The sequence below is a fragment of the Chelonoidis abingdonii genome, chromosome 2, assembly GCF_003597395.2.
Source record: "Chelonoidis abingdonii isolate Lonesome George chromosome 2, CheloAbing_2.0, whole genome shotgun sequence".
Taxonomy (NCBI): domain Eukaryota; kingdom Metazoa; phylum Chordata; order Testudines; family Testudinidae; genus Chelonoidis; species Chelonoidis abingdonii.
The window spans coordinates 139,020,953-139,045,928 of record NC_133770.1 but is presented as its reverse complement, the minus strand read 5'-3'; the positions used below and the strand labels follow the sequence as shown (position 1 = coordinate 139,045,928).

Genomic DNA, 24,976 nt, shown 5'->3' with positions numbered 1-24,976 from the left:
CTGCATGAAATCGAATTTATAATATCAGTTTTATAAAACCGATTTTAGCTAATTCGATATTATCCCGTACTGTAGACGTGGCCTTAGTGTCCAAAGACATTTCGTAACTACTGCTTTAGTGTGAATTACATTTTGTATTTTCAGATTGCACTTGTTCTCAGCAGTTTTTCTATGAGAAAACCATAGTTGTTGTTAATGCTTTAACTCTTTAAATCGGACTCACAAAACATTTAAATTTTATTGGGGTCAATTTGATTTCTCAGCAGTATTAACTGTTACATTTAACTGACCATTACCATCCTTAAAATGTTCTCTTTTTAACTACACCTTCTTCATCAGACCTGAATAATTCATGCCAAGCTTCATAGATTTCTGTCTGCTCTCCTCCTGTCACATTTGGCATTGAATGACTTAAATGAAATCAATTTCAGTTTCTTTACCTTTTGTCCAGAAAGCCCTCTCCTGTGCTTTGGCTGCCTCCCCTTGATGAGGGATTGTTTATGTTGTTCTGCAGCCACAACCCTAACACCTCCTGCTATGTCTGATGTTTAGAAAGAAGGACTGGCTGCAATTTTCTAGTTAATCATAGTATGGGTAGAAGGAAGAGATGTAAAACAGACAAGAAATTATTCTAATTCCTCCTGGCTGAAACAATATAGGAATGAATGCATATTTGGCCTTGGGGTTCTAATTATGACTCTAATTATATGCTAGCAGTTAAGTGGTATAAGTTTCCTTGTAAGCCTAAGTGATTTTAAAGAAAGCCAGATAAGATAACACAAAATGTGATATTTAAGTTGTTTCTAATAATTTTTCTGCAAGATGATATTTCTTTGAGTTGGGTAAATGAGTTTGGAAAAAAAAACTGCTTAAAATGCTTTCATATGTATCTTGGGAACAGATGGAAGCAGACAAAGATAGTAACAAAGCATCTTCTGCTTCAGCTGCCACATCTCAAAGAAGTAATGCTAATTGAAAATCCTCCTATTTTAGAAAGGGGAAATTTTACATGATGAAAGGGAGAGAATGATTGGGCTGGTTAGCAGCTGCCCGCATTAAGCCCATTTCTAATATGTGAGCTTTTCCACCTAGCTTTGCCAATGCACCGCAGGCCTGATTTACAATGCTCCCTACTATTCCACTCCCAGGCTTTCACTGAGAAGAGACTACAGACTCTGCTTGATTGGCAGCTACATGATTTCCTATGTAGATTGTTACTGAAGGGTGTAGGGACACAACCTTTTCTATTCCACCTGTGATATAGAGGCTCTTGAACTCAAATCTGCAGAAGTGAAAGGCAATTTGCATTAAACTACTTTAGCACTGCTTCCAAAGTTTCAAGCAAAAGCATTTTCATCACCCAGCAAAGAAAATGTATCACTAAACAGTCCTCTCCCAAATTAATGCTCTCCAGTATATCCACGCATTATATGAAGGTAATATACAGATATGCCTAGTAAAGCTGGAGTACCTTAATATCAATAAGTAAGATGCAAGGAATGCTAAAATAATTAGGATTTTCCTTTATGCTTGGGAATAAATTTGGCTTCCAAACAATAACTCGGTATTACTTCTGATACTGTAGAGTCTCTTGCCAGCCTCTCTGTGGCCACAAGTTTGTTAGGGAGGAATCAGTCTGCGTATGACAGGTCTTTGTATCAAGGTGGCCCAAAAGTTGCAGAAAGGTTTTTTATACCAGGGAATGTGGTTCTTCCAGATTATGGGATTAAACAAACACACTTAATGAAGTATATTTCAAAGTACCTTGCTGAATCATAGCTTTATTGAAGACTATTCTGGTTTTTGTCACTTTTGTCTGGAAAGTCTCTTACCTGAAACAAACCTAGAGCAAAACTCTCTTTGCAAACTTTTAATTCTAACCAGGGTGCCACCTCTGACCCAAGTAAGTAGTTTCAGTGCTTAGATATTTCTGGGTGGGATGCCAACAAGCAGCGTGAACCCACCTTGATTAGTGCCTGAGGAATTATGGGATTCTAGTATTTGTGGATGTGTTGCAGCTTGAGCCTGTACAAATAGATCTAAGTTAGAACCCAACAGGCTAAATTGAGATGTCTACTGGAGAAAGACTATTTATGGGTAAGATAGTTTCTATTATCCTCTGTTATCCACTGATTTTGTTCTTGGCCACATCCTACAGCTGTGGTATGCATATACAATTCATGCTCTTGTGGTAGCTAGCTTTACCATTGGCCCCTACTATTAAAAGAATGTGAATAGAGTTTGTAAGTGGCTTTAACTTGAATATTCTTGGGATGTGACTAACTGAAGTCTTTCTGGTTATAGAATGGTGAATCTCATGCATATTTCTATTAACAGTATGAACTTGTTTAAAGTGCTAGGTAACACACTTAAAAAAAACAACCAGGGGTAAGATATTGGACAAATTTGTTCTCAGGGAGACTAAACGTAAATCTGAAATAACTCCAGTCAAGTTACTCCAGTTTTAAACTAGTTTTAGTGAAAGCACTCTGTATCATTGGTAGTTAGAATAATAAATTACTCTTGATGCACATGGGCTGATACCAAGTATTGCTTTTCACTGTAACAGGAACTAGAGAAAGAGAGAACTGACCTCATGGAAGATGTGACTGCCAACAAGAGAAGGATGAAAGAGCTGGAAGATAACTTGCTCTATCGACTGACAAGCACACAGGGTTCTCTGGTGGAGGATGAGAGTCTGATAACTGTATTGAGTAACACTAAGAAGACTGCTGAGGAAGTGACACGGAAACTGCAGATTTCTGCTGAGACTGAAATACAGATCAACTCAGCCCGTGAGGAGTACAGACCCGGTGAGCTGGAATCCCTGATAATGAAAGACAAATGTGACAAGACAATGAAAAAAAAAGCAATGCTAGAGTGGGAGAAATGAGGATGAGAGCGTGAAGAAAAAAGGATTTATAAAAATAATAGGGGAACTGTGTTTCTCTGTAAATGAAATGGATAAGACAAATTGATCTGTCGTGGAAAAATATATGAATTTTTGTTGTGTGAATCACATGCTGAACTCTTACCAATTCCCAATGAAAAATCTGTTATAAAGCTAACTTCTGTGCCTGTATACACTGGGGGTGCAGATCCATAAAGTTGACCTGGGAAGAGACAGCCCAGTTTTATACTACTTCCCAACCCACAAAATGTTGGCATTTTGTAGGCTGCCAACCTGATCAGTGTTGAGGAAAGGGCATATACTTGTTTGTAGCATCCTAACATCCCTTAGTCTTAATGTGTTGAGCTTTTATTTGGGCACTATTGTAGTATTGTAAATGCTTCATTCATTCTTGATACATTGCCCCTAAATTAGCTCAATGGTTAAAAATGGAACATGTGCTTACACATTATCCTCATATAGAAGACTGCAGTAACAAGGGGATGCAGGTACACTGTGGTGTCTTTAACAGAATGCATTAATTTATTATAAATCTTAGCAATTGTAGAGTTTGATCGCTGAAGTCGAGACCTCCTCTGGAACAATGGCAATTACATATTTTGTTCATTTTGTATTCTGTGCTTTACTTTTGGATTTGTTACTTCTTGAATGAAAAGTTCCAGGTAGTGTTCAGTTGGGATTTATCTGCATTTTGAGAGATTAATGAAATGGTATTTGTTACATAGTGTAAGAACATGCAGGGTTAGAACCTGGGAACATAGGGGTTCTGGGTGGCTGATGCCTCCGTATCACCACTGGAGGTTCAGGCTGGGCATCCACGGGAGGACCCTGTAAAGCTAGGTTAGACGGGAAGTACCACCCAGAGGGGCCCGAGAGACAGTCCCTCACACCTCACTGACTGGCCAGTATATAAACCAGGAAGCAATAAGGGGAATCTGATGAGCAACAACACAGACTGCCTGCCTGCTTCTGCTCCAGACCTTGCTTGCACTAGACCAGTGGTTCTCAAACTTTTGTACTGGTGACCCCTTTCAGATGGCAAGCCTCTGAGTGCGATCCTCCTTATAAATTAAAAACACTTTTTAATGTATTTAACACCATTATAAATGCTGGATGCAAAGCAGGGCTTGGGGTGGAGGCTGAGAACTCATGACCCCCCCTGTAATAACCTCACGACCCCCTGAGGGGTCCCGACCCCCAGTTTGAGAACCTTTGCAGTAGACCCTAGATGTGGCTTCAGACCCTGGTTTGTCCTTGACTTTGCTGTTTGATTGCTGTCTGTAAGCTTGTGCCCATTTCTGTTGTCCTGGTGACCTGACTCCTGCTCCAGCCACTCGCTTAGTCTTCCCACGTCCCAGTCATGACAAATGGCAATACTCCTTCAGAATGTTGGAAAGCCCTGGCTCCTGATTGCCTGGTTAGAGTAAAATGAGTTACACGGTAGTGCGTCTGGTTCTTATATGGCTGGTATAATAGGACATCTAAGATGTGCATTTGGAAACTCGGTGCTTAAGCACATTCAACAAGATTTTGTACATTTAAGTGCAGATCTGAGCATCCAAATGCAGCATTTAGGTACCCTCTAAGTGTACTCATACTGGGAAACTGGGTTTTGCATCAGATGGTCTAGTTATAGAAAACACGCTTTTAATTATTTACTAACCTGTAAATGCGACTAGAATTAACAGTAAACCACTTATGAATGGTTAATAATACAGCAGCTAAAAGTTTATTTGTCATCATTAACATTGTTCTATTTGATGCAATCAGTTTAGAGATCTGCATTGTTTCTTCTGCATTTTCTGCTTTAAGCATAGCCTTTCTCTTCATCTTTCAGTTGCAACAAGAGGGAGCATCTTATATTTCCTTATAACTGAGATGAGTATGGTCAATGTGATGTATCAGACTTCTCTTCGACAGTTTCTGGGACTCTTCGACCTTTCTCTAGCCAGGTAACTAATATTACTGAAAGATCAGCTGACATTTTTTTCCCTTGAAAAGGACTGCAGTAAACTAAATTACAATGTTCCTCCAAAAATGGGGCTTTCCTGCCTCTATTTTATTATGCTTCATATGCAGAAGCAGAGAACTAGGAAAAGAACTTGTTTACCAATACTTCTTAAGCTTTGTCTGTTGACCTTGTAGGAGCAGGTTTTTAGTCCACTATGAGACAATTGTTTCCAATGCAAATAGATCTAGTCAGAGGTAAGGACTCTGATAAGTTGCTTCAGCTTTAGAGTCTGTTTTAGTATTCTACTGTCTGGTAATATGTCTTAGTGGCCTATTCATTTTTGAGATGTTCAGGATAATGAACTAGGACTTCCTGCATACTTGCCCTACTCCTTTCCAGAAAATCCTTTCTATAAACTTAAACCATAAAGGTGCTGACCTAAATTTTCCTTTTGAACAGGTCTGTCAAGAGCCCAATTATGAGTAAGAGAATTGCAAATATAATTGAGCATATGACCTATGAAGTATATAAGTATGCTGCCAGGGGACTTTATGAGAAGCACAAATTCCTGTTCACCTTACTGCTTACCTTGAAAATAGACATGCAGAGAAACAGAGTGAAGCATGAAGAGTTCCTGACGCTTATTAAAGGTCAGAACATCTGTATAATTATAAAGTGTGCAAATACATTATTGTGCAGTATCTATGAGTCATTCTTTTATACATAAAGCTTTTCTGCCTGTCAGGTGCTACTGCTTCTGAAATATCAGAGGAGTTAAAGAATTCACACTAAACATCCCGTTTAGTGACTCAGTATCATATTATACTGATAACGTATGGGAATAATATTGAACTTCAATGATGTAGGTGTTGGGAATTAAAGAGGTGATAAGAGGTGAAGGAGCAATCTCATTATAGCATGATTCCAGATGACTTTGCAGTAGGTAGTCCAAGTACTATCCAGCATGCTTGTGATTTTTGGTCAAAGAATTTGAAAAAAGAGACCTGGACACTAAAGGACCCGTGGCTTTTTAGTAAATGCAGACGGTTCACAGGAAGTGAAACTGAAAATAATGTAAAACAATTCTTAATGACCTAAAAAGCTTTTCTGTACAAAAAAATGTTTAGACTTTAGTGATGTAACCTCATGCAAGTGCCGTGTGCACCCATTGGGAAGTTAAGCATCATCCCCTGTCCACTTTCCAAGGGGACACTGGTCCTGTTCTAGCCCAGTAAGATACTAGACTTCACAGGCAACACTTTTTATGGTTTAAAAGGAAAACTTGTTCCTATGTCCATGCTGAATCTTGTCCCTCAAGAGGGCTAACTTTTGGAGGGAACTGAAGGTTGCTTAAAGGAATGGCAGTTTGTTTGAGGCTGCTCAAGACATAGGAGTGTTAGAAAAAGGCTTCGGGAGGCAAACTAGTAAGCAGAGACCAAATGAGGTGGTCCAAGATGTGTGGTAAATGTACTCATTACAAGACTACAACTGATACTTGGCTTCTCCAGTGCTGACTGACTGAAGTTGGTGCAAAAGTTTTTATACACAACATAGTTTCTCCTTGCCCATTTCTCTTCAAGAAGACAGTGATTCAGGTATATCTCCTTCCTCCATCCTAATCTAGCTTTTTCTGTACTAGTTTTATACACAAAAAAAAGTAAAAATTAAAAAGCTAGCTTTTTTTTTTAAATAACTTGTGTAAAGAAAGATTTGTCACTTGACAGGGCTCTTGCATGTTCAAAAAAATTTTTTTTCCTAAGTCTGTGTATAAAAAACTAGATTTGGTTGAATGCCTTATGTTTTCAATTCTTAAAATTTGTTCATACAAATTTAATGTTTTTTCTGATGAAATTAAATAGAGACCAGACTTTTGGAAAAAGTTTAGAGCTTTTATCTACTACAGAAGTGCATGGAATATGGTCTCAATATTTAGATGAGGGTTTCCAAAATATCGCTTTTCTGGAAAACGCTATTTTTTAAACAGGCTTTAATGATAGCCTTACCCCTCACAGGTGGTGCTTCTCTGGACCTTAAAGCTTGTCCTCCTAAACCATCTAAATGGATCCTGGATATGACTTGGTTGAACCTGGTGGAACTCAGTAAGCTTAGACAATTCTCAGATGTTTTGGACCAAGTAAGTTGCAGTTTCTCCAAAGAGTCCTATAAATTAAGAGGCACCAAGCAACAGAAGATCATTAAGTATTTGTCCATGTCCTTAGTCATCTTTGAACAATGGAATGAAATTAATATACAAAACTAGGCTATGAAATAACTAAGGCTATTACACACACTATGCCCACGAAAGAACTCAGGAAAGCAAGTAAATGAAGATAAGCCACCTACTATTACAAATTTTCTGTCCTCCATTCACAAACACATACACCCCTGAACATTTTCCCGGTTCTCCTCCGCCACATAACACAACCTTAACTCTCTTCCCATGGGGATGAAAGCTTGCCTGCATCCCTAGAGTGCTCCATTTTGACTGCCCTTCCCAACACTTTCTGGTGAATATTTGGTATAGTAGTTTGGTTGAGGGCATCAGTGCATAGTCCTCTTTTTGTACTCCGTCTAAAAATTTGTTTTCTCTAATATCCACAGTAACCCTATATAAACAAAAATTAATAAATAAACATGGGTATGCCTCTAATGTCTGACCTTCACTGAAAGTTTTGGAGTTTGTGTGTTGCAGTGTGACTCCTTCTATATTGTGAGATGTGGTTCTCTGCCTTATGTGTACAGATTTCAAGAACAGAAAAACAATGGAAAATCTGGTTTGATAAGGAGAATCCAGAAGAAGAAATTGTTCCCAGTGGCTATGATCAATCTCTGGACTGCTTCAGACGTCTCCTCCTTATTAGATCCTGGTGTCCTGATAGAACCATAGCTCAGGTACATTAACCCATAGGCATATTTTTTCTGCTCCTTCAAATGTAATAACTTCCTGTAGGAATTGCTTAACTAAGTTTGAATATATTTGATCAAATATACAATATAGCAGGGATCGGCAACCTTTGGCACGCAGCCCATCAGGGAAATCCGCTGGTGGGCCAGGACAGTTTGTTTACCTGCAGTGTCCGCAGGTTTGGCTGATCGCAGCTCCTGCTGGCTGCAGTTCACCGTACCAGGCCAATGGGGGCTGCGGGAAGTGGGGGCCAGCACATGCCTTGGCCCGCACCGCTTCCCGCCGCCCCCATTGGTCTGGAACGGTGAACTGCGGCCAGCGGGAGCTGCGACCAGCTGAACCTGTGGACGCTGCAGGTAAACAAACCGTCCCAGCCCACCAGCGAATTTCCCTGATGGGCCACATGCCAAAGGTTCCCGATCCCTGCAATATAGCATCAGAGTTTTAGTGCTATGTATGTAAACTTTGACAATCCTCTAATAATCCTTGTTACTTAAACAGCACTTGGGATTTTTTCAAAGTGCTTTTCAGACTTATACTCATTCATACAGTTATCGCAGGGGTGATCTCTTTGTGTGATGATTCCACTTTGCAGATGGAAAAATTGACTTTCCCATAGAGTCAAAACTTAAACTCAGGAGTTATTGTCCTCAGTCTACATTGCCTTATAAGTGAAATAGAAATTTGCTTGCTGGCCTCGTTAATATGGTAACAGAAATCCTAGCTGGAATTTCATTGCCACCTTTAAGTATAGCTGAAATCTCTTCCAAACTTTGAAAAACATTTAAACACCATTCTGCTTATTTGACTTTACATGTTCTTATATTCTGCCCTTTCTTTCCTTCATGCTACTGAGTTAAACTACGTGAGAATCAGATCATTTAAGACTTTTTTTTTTCTTTGCTTTTTGGTTTGAGCACATCCTCATTTCATACTGTGTAGAATTGCACCAGATAAGTAGTTTTTGTTCAACTGTTTCCATGGAAAATGAGAAGAGAAATGCAGGAACTATATGCTTCAAGTGGAAAATTTGTAAATATTTGGCCATTCTGGAAATGCTACAGCAAAAAACAACTGCTCTGGATAGACCCTCTTTCCTCTGGCCACACCCCATCCTGTGGGTGCTGCAAAGCAGGGTGGCATTGGCCCAAAAGGAATGAGTTCATATTAACAGAACAATGGTGTCAGTATCTGGACCAATGCTACCAAGTTTTGTGGTGAAACTGCAACCCCTTCTCACCCACTCTCAAAGCCCAGTGGGCATAGGCCCTCGTGAGACAGTTTCTTGAGGAATCCGCTAGTTTGACGGTGAGCAGGGGAAGACACAACTCTCACCTACTCGTTGGTGGTGAGTTGACAGACCTGTTCAGGACTTGATTTTCTTTTAACCTCTGCCTAGAGGTTATTCTAAGCAGAATGTCATAGTGATATCTTAGGTCCATAGCGTATTGATAACCTCCTATTTGTGTTATGCTAAATTTGTTTGTTTCTGGTTATTGATCTACACTACCAGAGAATCAAATGTGAGGTCAGCTTTCCCACTTACACTGGATCCCACAGGTAGTTTTCTGCCTAACATTAAACTTGTTCTGTTACCTCTCTCTGTGTCTCTCTCTCTCTCTCTCTCTGAGTGTATCTGTGTGTGTTATAAAAAAAAAGTTTGTACACTTATGTGCATGTGTATGTGTATATCTCTTCTTAAATTTTAGTCCATGATGAAAGCTTTTCCAGAAAAGCAATATGTACAATCTTGAAATGCAAAATCAACTGTAAACCACTTCTTACAGATAAGGCTGTGACTACAGATTCCTTACTGTACTAAATGAGCTTAAAAGTATTCTGCCTTACATGCTTGCTCAGAAGCTAGAAGGTTTTTTTGAAGGTAGAACTTCTTTAACTTTAACTTCTCTGGATTTTGTGTAACTGCACAGATGTGGCTGCTCTGGTTTTATTATTGTTTGCTTGGATTCCTTCTTCCTTCTCTCTGAGGTTTTAATTTGCCCATTGACTTTCCTTTCTCTCTCAGAGGAAATTTCAGTACTCTGCCTAGCGCTTAGGATCCTTTCAGTTATTTTACTGCCTCACCTACCCAAGAAACTGTAGAAATTTTATCCATACAGAGATGTGGAAGGCTGGAATTAGACTCTAGAAAGATATTATTACTGTTAAATTGCATATATTGTTTCACAGAACTTAATTATTGGCATTGCAATCCTCTCTGGACTTTTGATAGATGTAAACATTCAGTTCTGGTGTAGATGGATACAACTTCTATTGAAGTTAGGGGACTGATTTTAGTGCCAGAGCTTAACCTGGTCCAGATTATTCCTCTCCCCAAAACAGGAATGCCTTATTTATGGTGAATCTAGCTTATCTTGTTATGATTATACAGTACTTGGCTTTAGAGAATAAATACAAATTTACTTGAGGGTAACAATTTTCAAAAACTTATTATTTTCACTTTGGAAGGGTCTGTTTTTGGAGGCTTCCTTACAGTTAGTTTCATGTCTGCTTTGCTTCTTCTCTCCAGTGTCCAGTGACTGACTCCTTTTTAGTTTCAATTGTGAAAACTAAATAAGAGATCATTTGGTGAATTACCCACTAACTTCTAAATAATTCAAGGGATTTCACCCTCCCTCTTTATTGGCTCAGGTATATAACCTGAAGAAATAATTTTCTATGTTCCTTCTCTCTAGCTGCCGGTTGATCTTGAGCACTAGCCACCTGCTCTTACGTGACCACCAAGCCATGACTTCCAAGTCCATGACTCCCCTAAGTGCTGATCATTGTTCTTGCTCATATGTTAGTGTCTCCAAATCCTAAAATGGATTTCCAGTTTGTGAGAGATTGTGAAAATCTTGGTTTTGTTCTACTTCAGAACAAAATGAAATGTCTTGTGAAACTGAAGTTTAGCCAGTTCTTGTCTTAATACCTTTGTCTCTGAGAACTGACTCATTACTTATAGGTCCTTTTTCTTGTACATTAAACTGGTAGCTACTGTAAATCCGGAACTCACCTGCCAGAGAAGCGATAGAGCAGAGATCACTTCAGTCTAATTGGAAAGAGCCTTAATTTGTTCTCCATTTATATATTTGCCTTACAGCTTCGAAAACTGAAATGGAGTTTATCCTAAATAGCTTAGGGTCTCTGTAACTCATCTTCCAAATAATACCAGTTATTTTGATTACTACTTCACTGTGGCTTAAAAAGGGGGGGGTGTATAAAGGGTGGGGGGCACAAAAGGGTGATATCTTCCTCCTATGGCAGTGTGTTTTAAATCATCTTGTCAACTGTTAATAGGCCACAACATTCCATATGGTGGTTATATATTGACCATCTTACATATACTGTTTCTATAGGATAAAATATAGTGTTAAATTTGGTGAGTAGTTTTATATAACTTGCAGCCTCAGTTTATAGAAAGCAACATCTGAATGACTATAATAAATGTGGCTGAACTTTTTAATATAGGCCAGGAAGTATATCATGGATACCATGGGGGAAAAATATGCAGAAGGAGTCATCTTGGACTTGGAGAAGACATGGGAAGAATCAGATCCACGTTCTCCTCTCATCTGCTTTCTTTCTATGGGTTCTGATCCTACTGACCCAATCATTGCTCTGGGGAAAAGACTGAAGACAGAGACACGTTATGTTTCCATGGGTCAGGGACAAGAAGTCCATGCTCGTAAACTTCTACAGCAGACCATGGCACATGTAAGGCAAAACCTGAATCATTATTGTCTTGTCACTGTGTGATTACAACATGTAATATGTTATAACTCTGAACAGGAACAAAGCATTCTGATAGACTATTGATGCATGTAGATCTAATTGCTTTATAAAAGTAACTTGAATTCCAAAACAATAGGCCTGTGTCATACAATGGTAGACTAGGGGCAAAAGAGTTTGTGATAAAATCCAAACCAAAGGGTCCTTCACACCATATAAAGCCAGTCAATGAAAATGCATGTGACTAATGGGAATTTCATAAGTGATTATGACATACCAACTTCATGATCTGACTTAATGATTATTAACTACTAGTATAGAGGCATTTCATATGATGCTTTTAAATTTATTTTAATATATTGTTGACAAATATTAACACAATGTGTAAACATTGAGAGAACTTCCAAATGTCATGTCTCTTATAGAAAGCATATTACATATTTGTGATTTTCTGTGGAAAAACAAATACATAACATAAGAACTGCCATAGTGGGTCACACATGTAGCTCAGTATTCTCTATCTGACAGTAGCCAATACTAGAGATTCAGGGAGAATGTATAGTAGAGGGCAATTATGGAGAGATCCACACCATCTTCTCCTTCTGACAACCAGGTTCACCCTGGGATGAGGTTGCATCTCTGACCATCTTGGCTAATAAGCATATAAGTTTGAAAGAGTTTTAATTTGTTCTCCATTTATATATTTGCCTTACAGCTTCAAAAACTGAAATGGCGTTTGTCCTAAATAGCTTGGAGCCTCTGTAACTCATCTTCCAAATAATACCACTTATTTTGATTACTACGTCATTGTAGTTTAGTAAAAGGAGCAGTGGGGCACAAAAGCATAGATGGATTTATTCTCCATGAATTTATTTAGTTCTTTTTAAAACCCAATTATACTTTTGGCCTTCACAACAACCCATAGCAATGAGTTCCAAGGTTAATTTTGTATGATGTGAAAAAGTACTTCTCGTGTTTGTATTAAACCTGCTGCCTGTTAATTGTGTTGGCTAGCCCCTGGTTTTTATATTGTGGGAAATAACACTTTTTCGATGCACTTTTTCCATACCATTCATGGTTTTATAGACCTTTTCCCTCCCTTAGTCATCTCTTCAAGATGAACAGTGCTAATTGTTTTAATCTCTGCTCATATGGAAGCTGTTCCATACCCTTGATCATCTTGTATTGCCTTAAGCTGAACCTTTTTCCAGTTCCACTACATCCCTTTTGAAATGGGAAGACAGAACTGAACACAGTATTCAAGGTGTGGGCACACCATGGATTTATATAGTAGCTATATATTTTCTATTTTATTTTCTATCCGTTCCTAATGGTTCCTATGATTATATTAGCCTTTTTGACTCTGCTGCACATTGAGCTATAGTTTTCAGACAACTATCTACAATTACTCTGAGATCTCCTTCTTGAGTGGTAACAGCTAATTTAGAATCCATCATTATATATGTGTAGTTGGGATTATTTTTCCCAACGTGCATTACTTTGCACTTATCAACATTGAATTGTATCTGCCATTTTGTTGCCCAGTCACCTGGTTTGGTGAGATTCCCCTGTAACTCTTCGCAGTCTGCTTTGGACTTAATACAATGCTTTTTAATATAAATACTTATAGAATGGAAATTATCTGTAAGAAGTCTGGGGAGGAAAGAGAACAAGGTTTTTATTAATACAAATTAGCAATTGAAAGTGCTCATGTGTAATAGGACTGCAATGAAATTCAAAGGGGAAAATAATACATATTCTTTACACAATAGCAATCCATTTTCTGGTAGCAGTGAAATCATTATAATCTTACTACTTCAGCTGAAGAGGAGAGCAATGAGTTAAACTGACGCTTGTTTACTAAATGTATGGACAGCTGAGCCCAGCCCAGAGGCTTTCAGCTCTCTGTGCTGTATTTGGAAGCAGGAGTGATAGCTGCCACCTTACCTCCTGCATTGTAAAATACATAAAATTAGGAGGCTGCTTTCTGGTGATAATTTGTCATTATGTAGTGAAGTGACAGCGGCACAGACAGCTGCAGCGGCACAGGAGCCAGCAAACAGAGCTGCTAACAGGGGAGTTTCAGTGGGAGTTCTGTTGGAGGAGTAGGTTTTTGTAGTTTGTGGATTGTATTGTGGAGTTTGTGTGTGAGTGAGTGTGTGTGAAGGCTGCTAGGGGCCATGTGCTGGGAGAGGGCCTGTGGTGCGGTGTGTGGCGTGGACTGCCAGGCACAGAGTTGGAAGGCCATGACTGAGACAGAGGCAGCAGTGAGAGACACACTGAGGATGACCGGATGTGTGGAAGCTGTGGCATGTACATGGTCCTGGAGGGGGCACTGAAAGGAGTTTTGTCTGCATGAAGTGCCGCCTGATAGAGCTGCTGGAAGAAAAGATAAGAGGACTGGAGATGCAGGTGGAAACTCTGGCTGAGTTTAGAAGGGGGTTTGAGCAGATGATGGAACACAGACATGATGAGGCACAGGGGATAAGCTCAGACGTGCAGATGGAAGCAGGACCAAAGAATTCTGAGGAGGGGCTGCTGGGTGAGGAAAGTGGACGGTGGAAGCATGTGACTAGGAGAACCAGGCAGAGGAAAAGACGGGCCAGCGACGGAGAAATAGAACTCAGGAACAGGTTTGCTGAGTTGGAAAATGAAGATGGAGCACAGCAGGTGCTCGCTGAAGGAGAGAGGGCAAGGAAAAAGAGACGAGCAGCTAGTCCTGCAGAAGGAGGGGAGGAGTCAATGGAGGCAACACCAAGTATGAGCCCCAGGAGGATTGCAAGGGGCGAATACGAATCGAGAGGACTTGCGGCCAGCGGGTGCAGGGGGGATAGACCGGAGAATCACACTGTCACCAGGAAAAGGCAAGTCTACGTGATTGGAGACTCCTTACTGAGAAGAATAGACAGGCCTGTAACTAGAGCTGATCGGGAGAACAGAAGGGTGTGCTGTCTGCCGGGTGCTAAGATACAGGATGTGGACCTGAGGCTGAAAAGGATCCTAGCGGGAGCGGGAAAGAATCCGTTGATTGTCCTTCATGTGGGAACGAATGATACGGCTAGTTACTCGCTGGACTGTATCAAGGAGGACTATGCCAGACTGGGGAAGACGCTCAAGGAAATCGAGGCTCAGGTGATCTTCAGTGGGATTCTGCCGGTTCCTAGAGCAGGGCGACGAAGGAGTGACAAGATTATGACGATTAACAGATGGCTCAGGCAGTGGTGCTATAAGGAGGGCTTTGGGATGTACGGTCATTGGGAAGCATTTACGGACAGACGACTGTTCTCTCGGGATGGACTTCACCTAAGTAAGGAGGGAAATAGACTTCTAGGATGGAGGCTCGCCGACCTCATTAAGAGAGCTTTAAACTAGGAAGTTGGGGGAGATGGTTGGGAGATGTCCAGGAGATCTCCACGCCAGAATTTAACCTGGAGAGGGAAGTAAACAAAGTGAGAGGGGATACGCTTGTGGACCGAAAGAATTGACCCAAGGAGGAAAAGCGGAGTAGAAACTAGACTAACAGGTGATGCTGGTGGTAGAAGGTCTGTGCACAACGGGGTAAAGAATGTCACTGACGCCAAACCAAAAATTAAAATGTCTGTACACTAATGCGAGGAGCCTAGGTAACAAGATGGAGGAACTGGAGCTACTGGTGCAGGAAGTGAAAACGGATATTATAGGGATAACAGAAACCTGGTGGAATAGTACTCATGACTGGAGTACAGGTATTGAAGGCTATGTGCTGTTTAGAAAAGACAGGAAGAAAGGCAAAGGTGGTGGAGTAGCATTGTACATCAATGATGAGGTTAACTGTAATGAAATAAGAAGTGATGGAATGGATAAGACAGAGTCTGTCTGGGCAAAAATCACACTGGGTAAAAAAGCTACTAGAGCCTCCCCTGTGAGATAGTGCTTGGGGTGTGCTACAGACCGCCGGGATCTGATTTGGATATGGATAGAGACCTCTTTAATGTCTTTAATGAAGTAAACACTAAGGGGAAATGTGTGATCATGGGAGACTTCAACTTCCCAGATATAGACTGGAGGACAAGTGCTTGCAAGAATAATAGGGGTCAGATTTTTCTGGATGTGATAGCGGATGGATTTCTTCACCAAGTAGTTGAAGTACCGACAAGAGGGGATGCCATTTTAGATTTGGTTTTGGTGAGCAGTGAGGACCTCGTAGAAGAAATGGTGGTAGGGGACAACCTTGGTTCGAGTGATCATGAGCTGATTCAGTTCAAACTAGATGGAAGGATAAACAAACGTAGATCTGGGATTAGGGTTTTTGACTTCTCAAGGGCTAATTTTAAAGAGTTAAGGAAATTAGTTAGGGAAGTGGATTGGACGGAGGAACTTGTGGATTTAAATGCGGAGGAGGCCTGGAATTACTTTAAGTCGCAGCTGCGGAAACTGTCGGAAGCCTGCATCCCAAGAAAGGGGAAAAAAAACCATGGGCAGGAGTTGTAGGCCAAGCTGGATGAGCAAGCATCTCAGAGAGGGGATTAGGAAAAAGCAGAAAGCTTACAGGGAGTGGAAGAAAGGCGGGATTAGCAGGGGAAGCTACCTTAGTGAGGTCAGAACATGTAGGGATAAAGTGAGGAAGGCTAAAAGCCCATGTAGAACTGGACCTTGCAAAGGGAATTAAAACCAATAGTAAAAGGTTCTACAGCCCATAAATAAGAAGAAAACAAAGAAAGAAGAAGTGGGGCCGCTATACACTGAGGATGGAATGGAGGTTAAGGATAACCTAGGCATGGCCCAATATCAATATCTAAATAAGTACTTTGCCTCAGTCTTTAATAAGACTAGTGAGGAGTTTAGGGATGATGGAGGGATGATAAACGGGAATGAGGATATGGAGGTGGATATTACCGCATCTGAGGTAGAGGCCAAACTTGAACAGCTTATGGGACAAAATCGGAGGGCCCGGACAATCTCCATCCAAGGATATTAAAGGAACTGGCGCATGAAATTGCGAGCCCGTTAGCGAGAATTTTTAATCAATCGGTAAACTCGGGGGTTGTACCGTACGACTGGAGAATTGCTAACGTAGTTCCTATTTTAAGAAAGGGAAAAAAAGTGATCCGGGTAACTATAGGCCTGTTAGCTTGACGTCTGTAGTATGTAAGGTCTTGGAAAAAATTTTAAGGAGAAAGTAGTTAAGGACATTGAGGTCAATGGTAATTGGGACGAATTGCAACATGGATTTACTAAAGGTAGATCGTGCCAAACCAACCTGATCTCCTTCTTTGAGAAGGTGACGGATTACTTAGACAAAGGAAATGCGGTAGATCTAATTTACCTCGATTTCAGTAAGGCGTTTGACACGGTTCCGCATGGGGAACTGTTAGTTAAATTGGAAAAGATGGGGATGAATATGAAAGTTGTAAGGTGGATAAGGAACTGGTTAAAGGGGAGACTCCAGCGGGTCGTACTGAAGGGTGAACTGTCAGGCTGGAAGGAGGTTACTAGTGGAGTCCCTCAAGGATCGGTTTTGGGACCGATCTTATTTAACCTTTTTATTACTGACCTTGGCACAAAGAGCGGGAATGTGCTAATAAAGTTTGCGGATGACACAAAGCTGGGGGGTATTGCTAACACGGAGAAGGACCGGGATACTATACAGGAAGATCTGGACCACCTTGTAAACTGGAGTAATAGTAATAGGATGAAATATAATAGTGAAAAGTGCAAGGTCATGCACTTAGGGATTAATAATAAGAATTTTAGATATACATTGGGGACGCATCAGTTGGAAGCAACAGAGGAGGAGAAGGACCTTGGGGTATTGGTTGATAGCAGGATGTCTATGAGCCGCCAATGCGATATGGCCGTTAAAAAAGCAAATGCGGTTTTAGGGTGCATCAGGCGAGGTATTTCCAGCAAGGATAAGGAGGTGTTAGTACCGTTATATAAGGCGCTGGTGAGACCCCACCTGGAATATTGTGTGCAGTTCTGGTGTCCCATGTTTAAGAAGGATGAATTCAAACTGGAACAGGTTCAGAGACGGGCTACTACTAGGATGATCCGAGGAATGGAAAACCTGCCTTATGAAAGGAGACTCAAAGAGCTTGGCTTGTTTAGCCTGGCCAAAAGAAGGCTGCGGGGGGATATGCTTGCTCTATATAAATATATCAGGGGGATTAACGTTAGGGAGGGAGAGGAATTATTTAAGCTTAGTACTAATGTAGGCACAAGGACAAATGGGTACAAACTGGATATTAGGAAGTTTAGACTTGAAATTAGACGAAGGTTTCTAACCATTAGGGGAGTGAAGCGCCTTCCTCTGCAGCGTGGGGCATGGGTCACTTGCTGGTGGATTCTCTGCAGCTTGAGGTCTTCAAACCACAATTTTGAGGACTTCAATAACTCAGTCATGTGTTAGGGGTTGTTATAAAAGTGGATGGGTAGGGTTCTGTGGCCTGCTTTGTCCAGGAGGTCAGACTAGATGATCATATTGGTCCCTTCTGACCTGTGAGTCTATGAGTCTATGACATTATAGCCTGGTAATGGGAAATGTCATAAGGAAGAGATTGTGAGCAGAGAAATAAATGTATCTGCAAGGAGTCAGCGTCCCTCTCCCACACCCATAGTCAGCAAAGGGTGAGTAAACACTCTCTGTACTCCCCAAAACTCTATCCCATCCATACACTTACTCTTCTGAGCATTGAGAGAGAGAGGGAACTAACTAGGTAATTGTTTCCCTTCTGGGTTTTGGGTAGGGAATGGGGAATTTGGTAGCAAGGCCTTATTTTCCCTGAAGGAGGAGGACAATTGGAGGAGTCTGGGGGGCAAAAATTCTTGTAGAGAAAAGGAAATAGGGGGTTCTGTGCTTTTGCACAATTCCCCCATCTGGTGCTGATGATGCTCCAGCTGATGGTATTGAGTCCTATCAACTCTTTAGTCAGATGCAAGTCCTCCTGTTGCTTCCACTTGAGTTTCTCACTTAATAAAGCCTCATTTACCTGAGGCAGAACAAGAGGTAACAGAACTCTCCCAAATCCAGAAGGGGTGTGTGTGGAGGGAGGAGCTGTGGTCCTATACAGTCTATTTTGTTTTAACCCCTATTTAGCATCTTCAGCTTGCTGGGTTGATCAGGTCACTGGGATACCATCATCAAAGCGTCTGTAATATGTGATTAGCATGTCAAGGCATGTATTTCTGAGCTCACTACTTTAGCACTTCTAGCCCAGAGGTCTTCAGGAATACTTTTATCGTAGTGAAAAGGAAATAAAACTTCTACTTAATGGATGACAGCAGGTTCAATGGATCCACTGATCGGAATCATGAACAGGTCAAGGCTCATAACCATCAAAGTTGAGAATTGAGGATACATGATGGAGGATTAAGTAGGCCTTGTTTTGAGGAGGAGTATAAAAAGGACACTCAAAGGGTCATTCCACACATCTGCAAGTGTTAAATTCACCATTCTTGTCAGACAGCATGGGCTGTCATTAGCATTTTCTTGCAGATGGGAAATACTTTGTCACTCCATTAATGGCTGTTAGCCAGGATGGACAGGGATGGTGTCCCTAGCCAGGGGATGAGCAACAGGGAATGGATCACTTGATGAATACCTGTTCTGTTCATTCCTCTGGGACACCTGATATTGGCTGCTGTCGGTAGACAAGATACTGGGCTAGATGGGCCTTTGATCTGACCCACTATGGCCGTTCTTATATCTTAGTTATACAATTAGCATGTGAACTGGCTGCCAGCTCTTGAGTTTTACATGGAAAAATATAAAGTTCTGAAAGGCACTAGTTTGAATTGATGAGGATTTGGTGCTGAGTTGACAAACTTAGAACTGGAATGTGGAGGAATATGTTACTTAAATTCTTCCCACCTTGCTGCACATGATCTGCTGGATACATTTGAGTACCAGGCTGTAAATTAGAATTGTTTGATACATTTATAATTGTAATGATAAATAAAATGTCATTTAGTGTTTTCGGTTTGCAAATAAATTTAAATACCACACAAATGCATATCACATCTTGTTCTCTTTTGTTGCACTAGGGAGGATGGGCACTTCTTCAGAACTGCCACCTGGGGCTTGACTTTTTGGATGAGCTAATGGACACTATTATAGAAACTGAAACTGTCCATGAGAACTTTCGCTTGTGGATGACCACCGAGGTTCACCGGCAGTTCCCCATTACCCTTCTTCAAATGTCGATTAAATTCACCAATGAACCTCCACAGGGGCTCAAAGCTGGTCTGAAGAGAACATATGGTGGTGAGTGAAAAAAATCAGGAGGGAATAAAATATAATTTTAGCGGTACACAATTAAATAGGTCCTTCCTTCCAGCCTCACTTATGTTACCACGTGATCATGTTACAATTCTTGATAGAATCAGGATGAAATGTTGGACACTACCTGCAGACCTTATCCGTTGAAGCTGATAACAGCAAGAATTGTGCATATGGATTCCAGGGCACAACTTGGCCCTAAGATGAAGCCAGATGAAAAGAAAATTGAGAGAAATTGGACAGCTGCTGAACTCATCTGATATAAAAACAGGAATTTTTTCCCCCACAAATTATAACCTCCAGTGTCTTGCTTAAAATGCTTTTTAACACATCATTTAATAATTGAACACCCTTGCACTTTTTATGATGAAAGGCCATATGCTGATTTTATCATGCTAGAGTGATGATTTTTCTGTGCTTTTCTGGGAACTAAAAAGTTGTATTTCCTGTCCTCAAAGGGCTTGTTCATATGATAAATGCACCAGATGTGCACTGTAGCGTGTGAATTTATATTTCTGAACTTTATGCTAACTTGTGCTACCTAAAAAAAAGAGGTAGCATACTTTCTCCAGACTAGAGTGCTTTGTGATATAGTAAATGCATCTCTGGAGAGATTCAAAGCTAACTAAATACCACGGGGAGAGGTATTTTAGTAATAGATCACACTGAAACTAAAATGCTGGTAGCTTATGGCTTGTGATGTCTACTTTTTTCCAACAGGTGTGAACCAAGATCTCCTGGATGTCAGTAACATGGTACAATGGAAACCAATGTTATACGCTGTTGGTTTCCTGCACTCCACAGTTCAAGAAAGACGCAAATTTGGACCACTAGGTTGGAATATCCCCTATGAGTTTAACCAGGCTGACTTTAATGCCACTGTGCAGTTCATCCAGAATCATTTAGATGACATGGACATCAAGAAGGTACTTAATTCAATAGTTTGGGTAGCTGGAATATTATGGATGGTCCCAAACAACTGAAATACAAATATGAATGCTAGATATTAAAAAGCTTGTTCCTTTAACTCTAGATATATTGAGGGCCCACAGCGTTGAAAACACTTGCCTACATATGTTGAAATACAAATACAACTGCTCAGTGGGGGATAACATTTTAAATCTAGTTTTTAACCATGTGTATGTTTTCTAGTTATGCTTGCGGTGGTTACTTTTTTATTAGTCCAAATATATATATATGCAAAAAAGGGGAGCTGTAAACTGCAGCAATAATTGGAACCTAGTAGGCTTGCCCTATTTGCAAGCCTCACTGTAGAAGTAACTAACAATTCACAAAATGTTAAAATAACCTGTTAACAATAAATGTTGGTGTTGTGTGTGTGTGTGTATGGGGGGGCGGGGAGTGCAGAGGGGAAATAAATTGAATTAGTCCAAACAAAAAGATTTAATGATAAAACCCAAGGACTGTGTTGAGATCGTATTTGCTAAAGAAGAAAAGTGTGGGACCAGAAATCAGTGACTCAAAATTGGTGTGTTGGAAAACAGATGTAATTGGTGGACAAAGTAATGAGGGGAATAGCTATTCCACCCATTTGTCTCCTTTTGGGGTCCTCAGAAAGACTGAGAGAGAGGGGCAAGAAATTAGCAGACTATGGCTGACTGAAAGACTGACAAACAGGAAGGAGTGAGCATTATCATTATGGCTTCCATCCCCTTTATCTCCTGGAACCCCAGAGTCCACCATGACACTCTTGGGCCTTTGTCATCCTAATCTTGAGATGTCTTGACCGGACCGAGCCAGAATGAGAGACACAGGTCTTGGCTACACTTGGAAATGTGCAGCGCTGGGAGTTACAGCTGTGGAAGTCGTAACAAGGCTGCGTAAGGAAACGCTGTGTGGCCACACTCACACAGCTACCAGCGCTACAGTTGTGGGCCACATTGCAGCAGTTGCAGCGCTGTTGGGAGTGGTGCATTGGGCAGCTATCCCAACAGCACAACGTTCCCATTCTCTATGCGCTGTGGGTGTGGAAGGGGACGAAAGGGTGCGGGTCATTCCGATTCCTGTCAGGAATGCCCAGTGGAAATTAGCGATTTGCTCACGGCGGTTTCTCAGTAAGAAATGGAGGATCACCGAAGCTACTGAGTAAGACTTTGCTGATGAATGTCGCCCACAGCTGCAACCTCTGTGAGTGTATTAATAGCCAAGCCACAAGGGAAATGACTCTGTTAAGGCCAACTAAACCCTCAGACACCCAACTGGTGGATATGAAACTTTCTCACCCCCTCACTGTGCATCCTTGTGCCTTCCCCATCTTAATTCTCTCTTTCCTGTTTCTCTCGCTATTGCCTTTCTGTCAAAAGAGCTGGCTTAGCTGACAATCCTAAGACTGTAAATAAATTTTGACCAACACCTGCTGCAAATCCTTTGAGCAGAGAGGACAGCTAAAAGCAATGCCCAAAGCAAATTTCAGATGCAGTCTAAGTTTAGTACAGTCTTCCATTCTCAATGGCTTTTGTTAAGACCAAGTGGATCATGTCTTCCTTTTGCAGCACTTGATGTTGCGAGTGAGAATCAACCGCCAAACACAAGAAACCAAAAACCATTTATTTGCTATTTCTTTTTTTTCCCCTTTTGCATGTGCTTTTTCTTGTTGTCTTCAAGGAAAAGAATAATCGGACTTTACCGCAGCAATAAAGGATCCCAGCTATCATTAGGGCTTGGGCTACACTGGAGCGAGTTGCAGCGCTGGTGATGGGGGTTACAGCGCTGCCACTCACTCTGTGTACACACCTTGGAAAGCCTAGCCAGCGCTGCAACTCCCTGGTCTGCCGCGCTGGCTGTACACCTGGCTGCTTGGGGTGTAGCGATTCAGCGCTGGTTGATGCAGCGCTGCCTCATCAGGATGTGGACACCAAAAGCGCTGTTATTGTCCTCCAGGTATAGGAGGTATCCCAGCATACCTTTTCGCCACTCTGCTCATCATTTCACACTCCACTGCCCTGGGCTTAGGTGACCCGCCTTTAAATGCCCCGGAATTTTAAAAATCTCCTTCCTGTTTGCTCAGCCAGGTGTGGAGTGCAATCATCAATCAATCCACTGACCATGCCTCTACGCCCAAACGAGCCCCATCATGGAGCAATGGCGAGCTGCAGGACGCTCATCAGTGTTTGGGGTGAGGAAGCTGTGCAGTCACAGCTGCGCTCCAGCCGTAGAAATTATTATATCTTATGGCAGTATCAAAAGTCCATGCTGGAAAGGCCGGCAGTGAACGAGACGCGCTGCAGTGCCGAGGGTTAAAGTAAAGGAGCTGCCGAGGCCTATTGCCAAAGCCCGTGAGGGAAACCGGCGCTCAGGTGCTGCCCCCACGACCTGCCGTTTTTACAACAAGCTGGGATGTCGATAATTGGGTGTGACCCCACTTGCAAATCGAGGATGATGATGGACAGTTCAGAGCCGGGGGAGGGGGAGTGGTTAAGAGAACCAAGAAGAGTGAGGGTACTGGGTGTGGGAGGACACCCGGACAGTCCGCAGGAGGCAGTGCAGTAGGAGCTCTCAAGACCAGTCGCAGCACTGAACTTGTTGGTGCAAGAAGAAGCGAGGATCGTTGTTCCGGTAAACTTTATTTTGAGTAGGAAAATGTTTTGTGTGAGGAGGAAGAGGGCGGTGTATGGCTGCTGCATGCATGATGTGCCTAGATGTGGATACCCATTGATGTGTCTATCAACACGCGGTAATTGCGCCTCTGTAATCTCTGCAAAGTTTCTGCCAGAGCGTGGCAATATGCTTGCGCAAGTTTTAGGAGAGCTACTGTGGTCCTTGTCCCAGTCAGGCTAAAAGCTCCCGCACACTGTGCCGTGAGGGGTGGGGGCACATGCTCCACACACGGCAAGCTGCATAGGACCAGGTGCGAATCCACATTTGCTGAGAAGACCCTCCCGCTTTCCCAGATGACGCGGAGCAGGATACTATCTGGAAGGATTAAATCCTTGTGGAAATGTAGGATACTGTTCAGTGGCACTGTCTCCCAGCTGCTCTCTTGCTGTTTCCCCAATCACGAAAACCCCATTGAGCCTTATCAGGCAGCTCCCCTTCCCAGGGGAGTGCCAGCAGAAACATTTGATTCCGAGGAGTAACTGCTGTTGGCAATTGTGGTTGGTGTTCAGTGCACTTCCCCCAAGCCGCTCTCTGCTCTTCCCCCAATGCACAGAAACCCATTGAGCCCTGACAGTCGCAGCAGAAACATTGATTCATTAATGACAGTTCCCAGACTCACCATGTCTCTCTGCACTTGTGGCCCTTCTCTGTTGATATGTTAGCTATGTGTAAATGATGTACAAAAAGTCTACAAACCCTGCACTGTGATTATAAACAATGCTAGCCTCTGGTTAATAAATGTTCTATTTGTGTTTCTTTTTTAAGTATCCTTGAATCCTACGGCACTAGTAGTACAGGATATTGGAGACTACATAACTGAGAGGCGGTAAAGGAGAACCAAAGAATGATTGGTGAAAGCAGTTATGAATTCAGTATGCCAGAGACATAGAGGAGTGCAGGACTGGAGAGAGAAATGCACCACGGTGGAGGCAAACAGGAAAGCAGGGAAAAAGGAACTGGCTAACAGGAAAAGGAATTGGCTTAAGAAAAAGCACAAAGGCTGTAAGCCTCCTGGCGCGTCAAACGGACTGATGCAGATCACTGGTAAGCCATTGCAGGCAGATCAATCCATGCTAACCCAATCCCCATCCCAAAGCTCTCTCCCTTTTCCCCGTGTTGCTTCAAAACCCTCTTCTCCAGTATCCTGGTTCTACCCACCACCAGCTGCCCCCCACACCTAGTATGTTCACCTACCAGCCTAGAACTAACGACCCTTACCCTCTGCACTCAACCCCCATCACCATGCAGCATGTTAATCTGGGAAGGTGCAGTAGGCATGCACAGCACTCACAGACACATATTCAAACATCCTGACTTACAGTTCAGCACCCCTACTCCCCCCTGCCCTTTTATGTAACTGTATTTTAATAAATGATTTCTTGGCTTTTTAACAGTTTTATTTATTGCAGAAGAGAAACTACTGACCCCCAAGGGAAAATCATTTGTTAACCACTGCACTTAACCCAGTGCAAGGCACCAAAATTTACTGTGGCTTTCAGGCCTCAAATTTGCTCCCTCAAGGGCATCCCTAATCCTTTGTAAGCCCTGTGCTGGCCTCTCTTAGTAGCCCTGCTACTCTGGCTGTGCAATTCAGCCTCCAGG

At 41.9% G+C, this 24,976-nt stretch overlaps 1 protein-coding gene across 2 annotated transcripts in view; it reads left to right on the top strand.

The window, feature by feature from the left end:
- Nucleotides 1-24,976, top strand: part of DNAH5 (dynein axonemal heavy chain 5) — a 253,591-nt gene that overhangs the window by 192,052 nt on the left and 36,563 nt on the right. For both annotated transcript variants that reach the window (XM_075062684.1, XM_075062685.1), the window contains exons 66-73: nucleotides 2,570-2,813; nucleotides 4,749-4,863; nucleotides 5,322-5,512; nucleotides 6,875-6,996; nucleotides 7,605-7,754; nucleotides 11,239-11,484; nucleotides 19,522-19,741; nucleotides 20,477-20,682. In XM_075062684.1, the coding sequence (XP_074918785.1) occupies nucleotides 2,570-2,813; nucleotides 4,749-4,863; nucleotides 5,322-5,512; nucleotides 6,875-6,996; nucleotides 7,605-7,754; nucleotides 11,239-11,484; nucleotides 19,522-19,741; nucleotides 20,477-20,682 (1,494 nt within the window). The remainder of the gene's footprint in view (nucleotides 1-2,569; nucleotides 2,814-4,748; nucleotides 4,864-5,321; nucleotides 5,513-6,874; nucleotides 6,997-7,604; nucleotides 7,755-11,238; nucleotides 11,485-19,521; nucleotides 19,742-20,476; nucleotides 20,683-24,976) is intronic.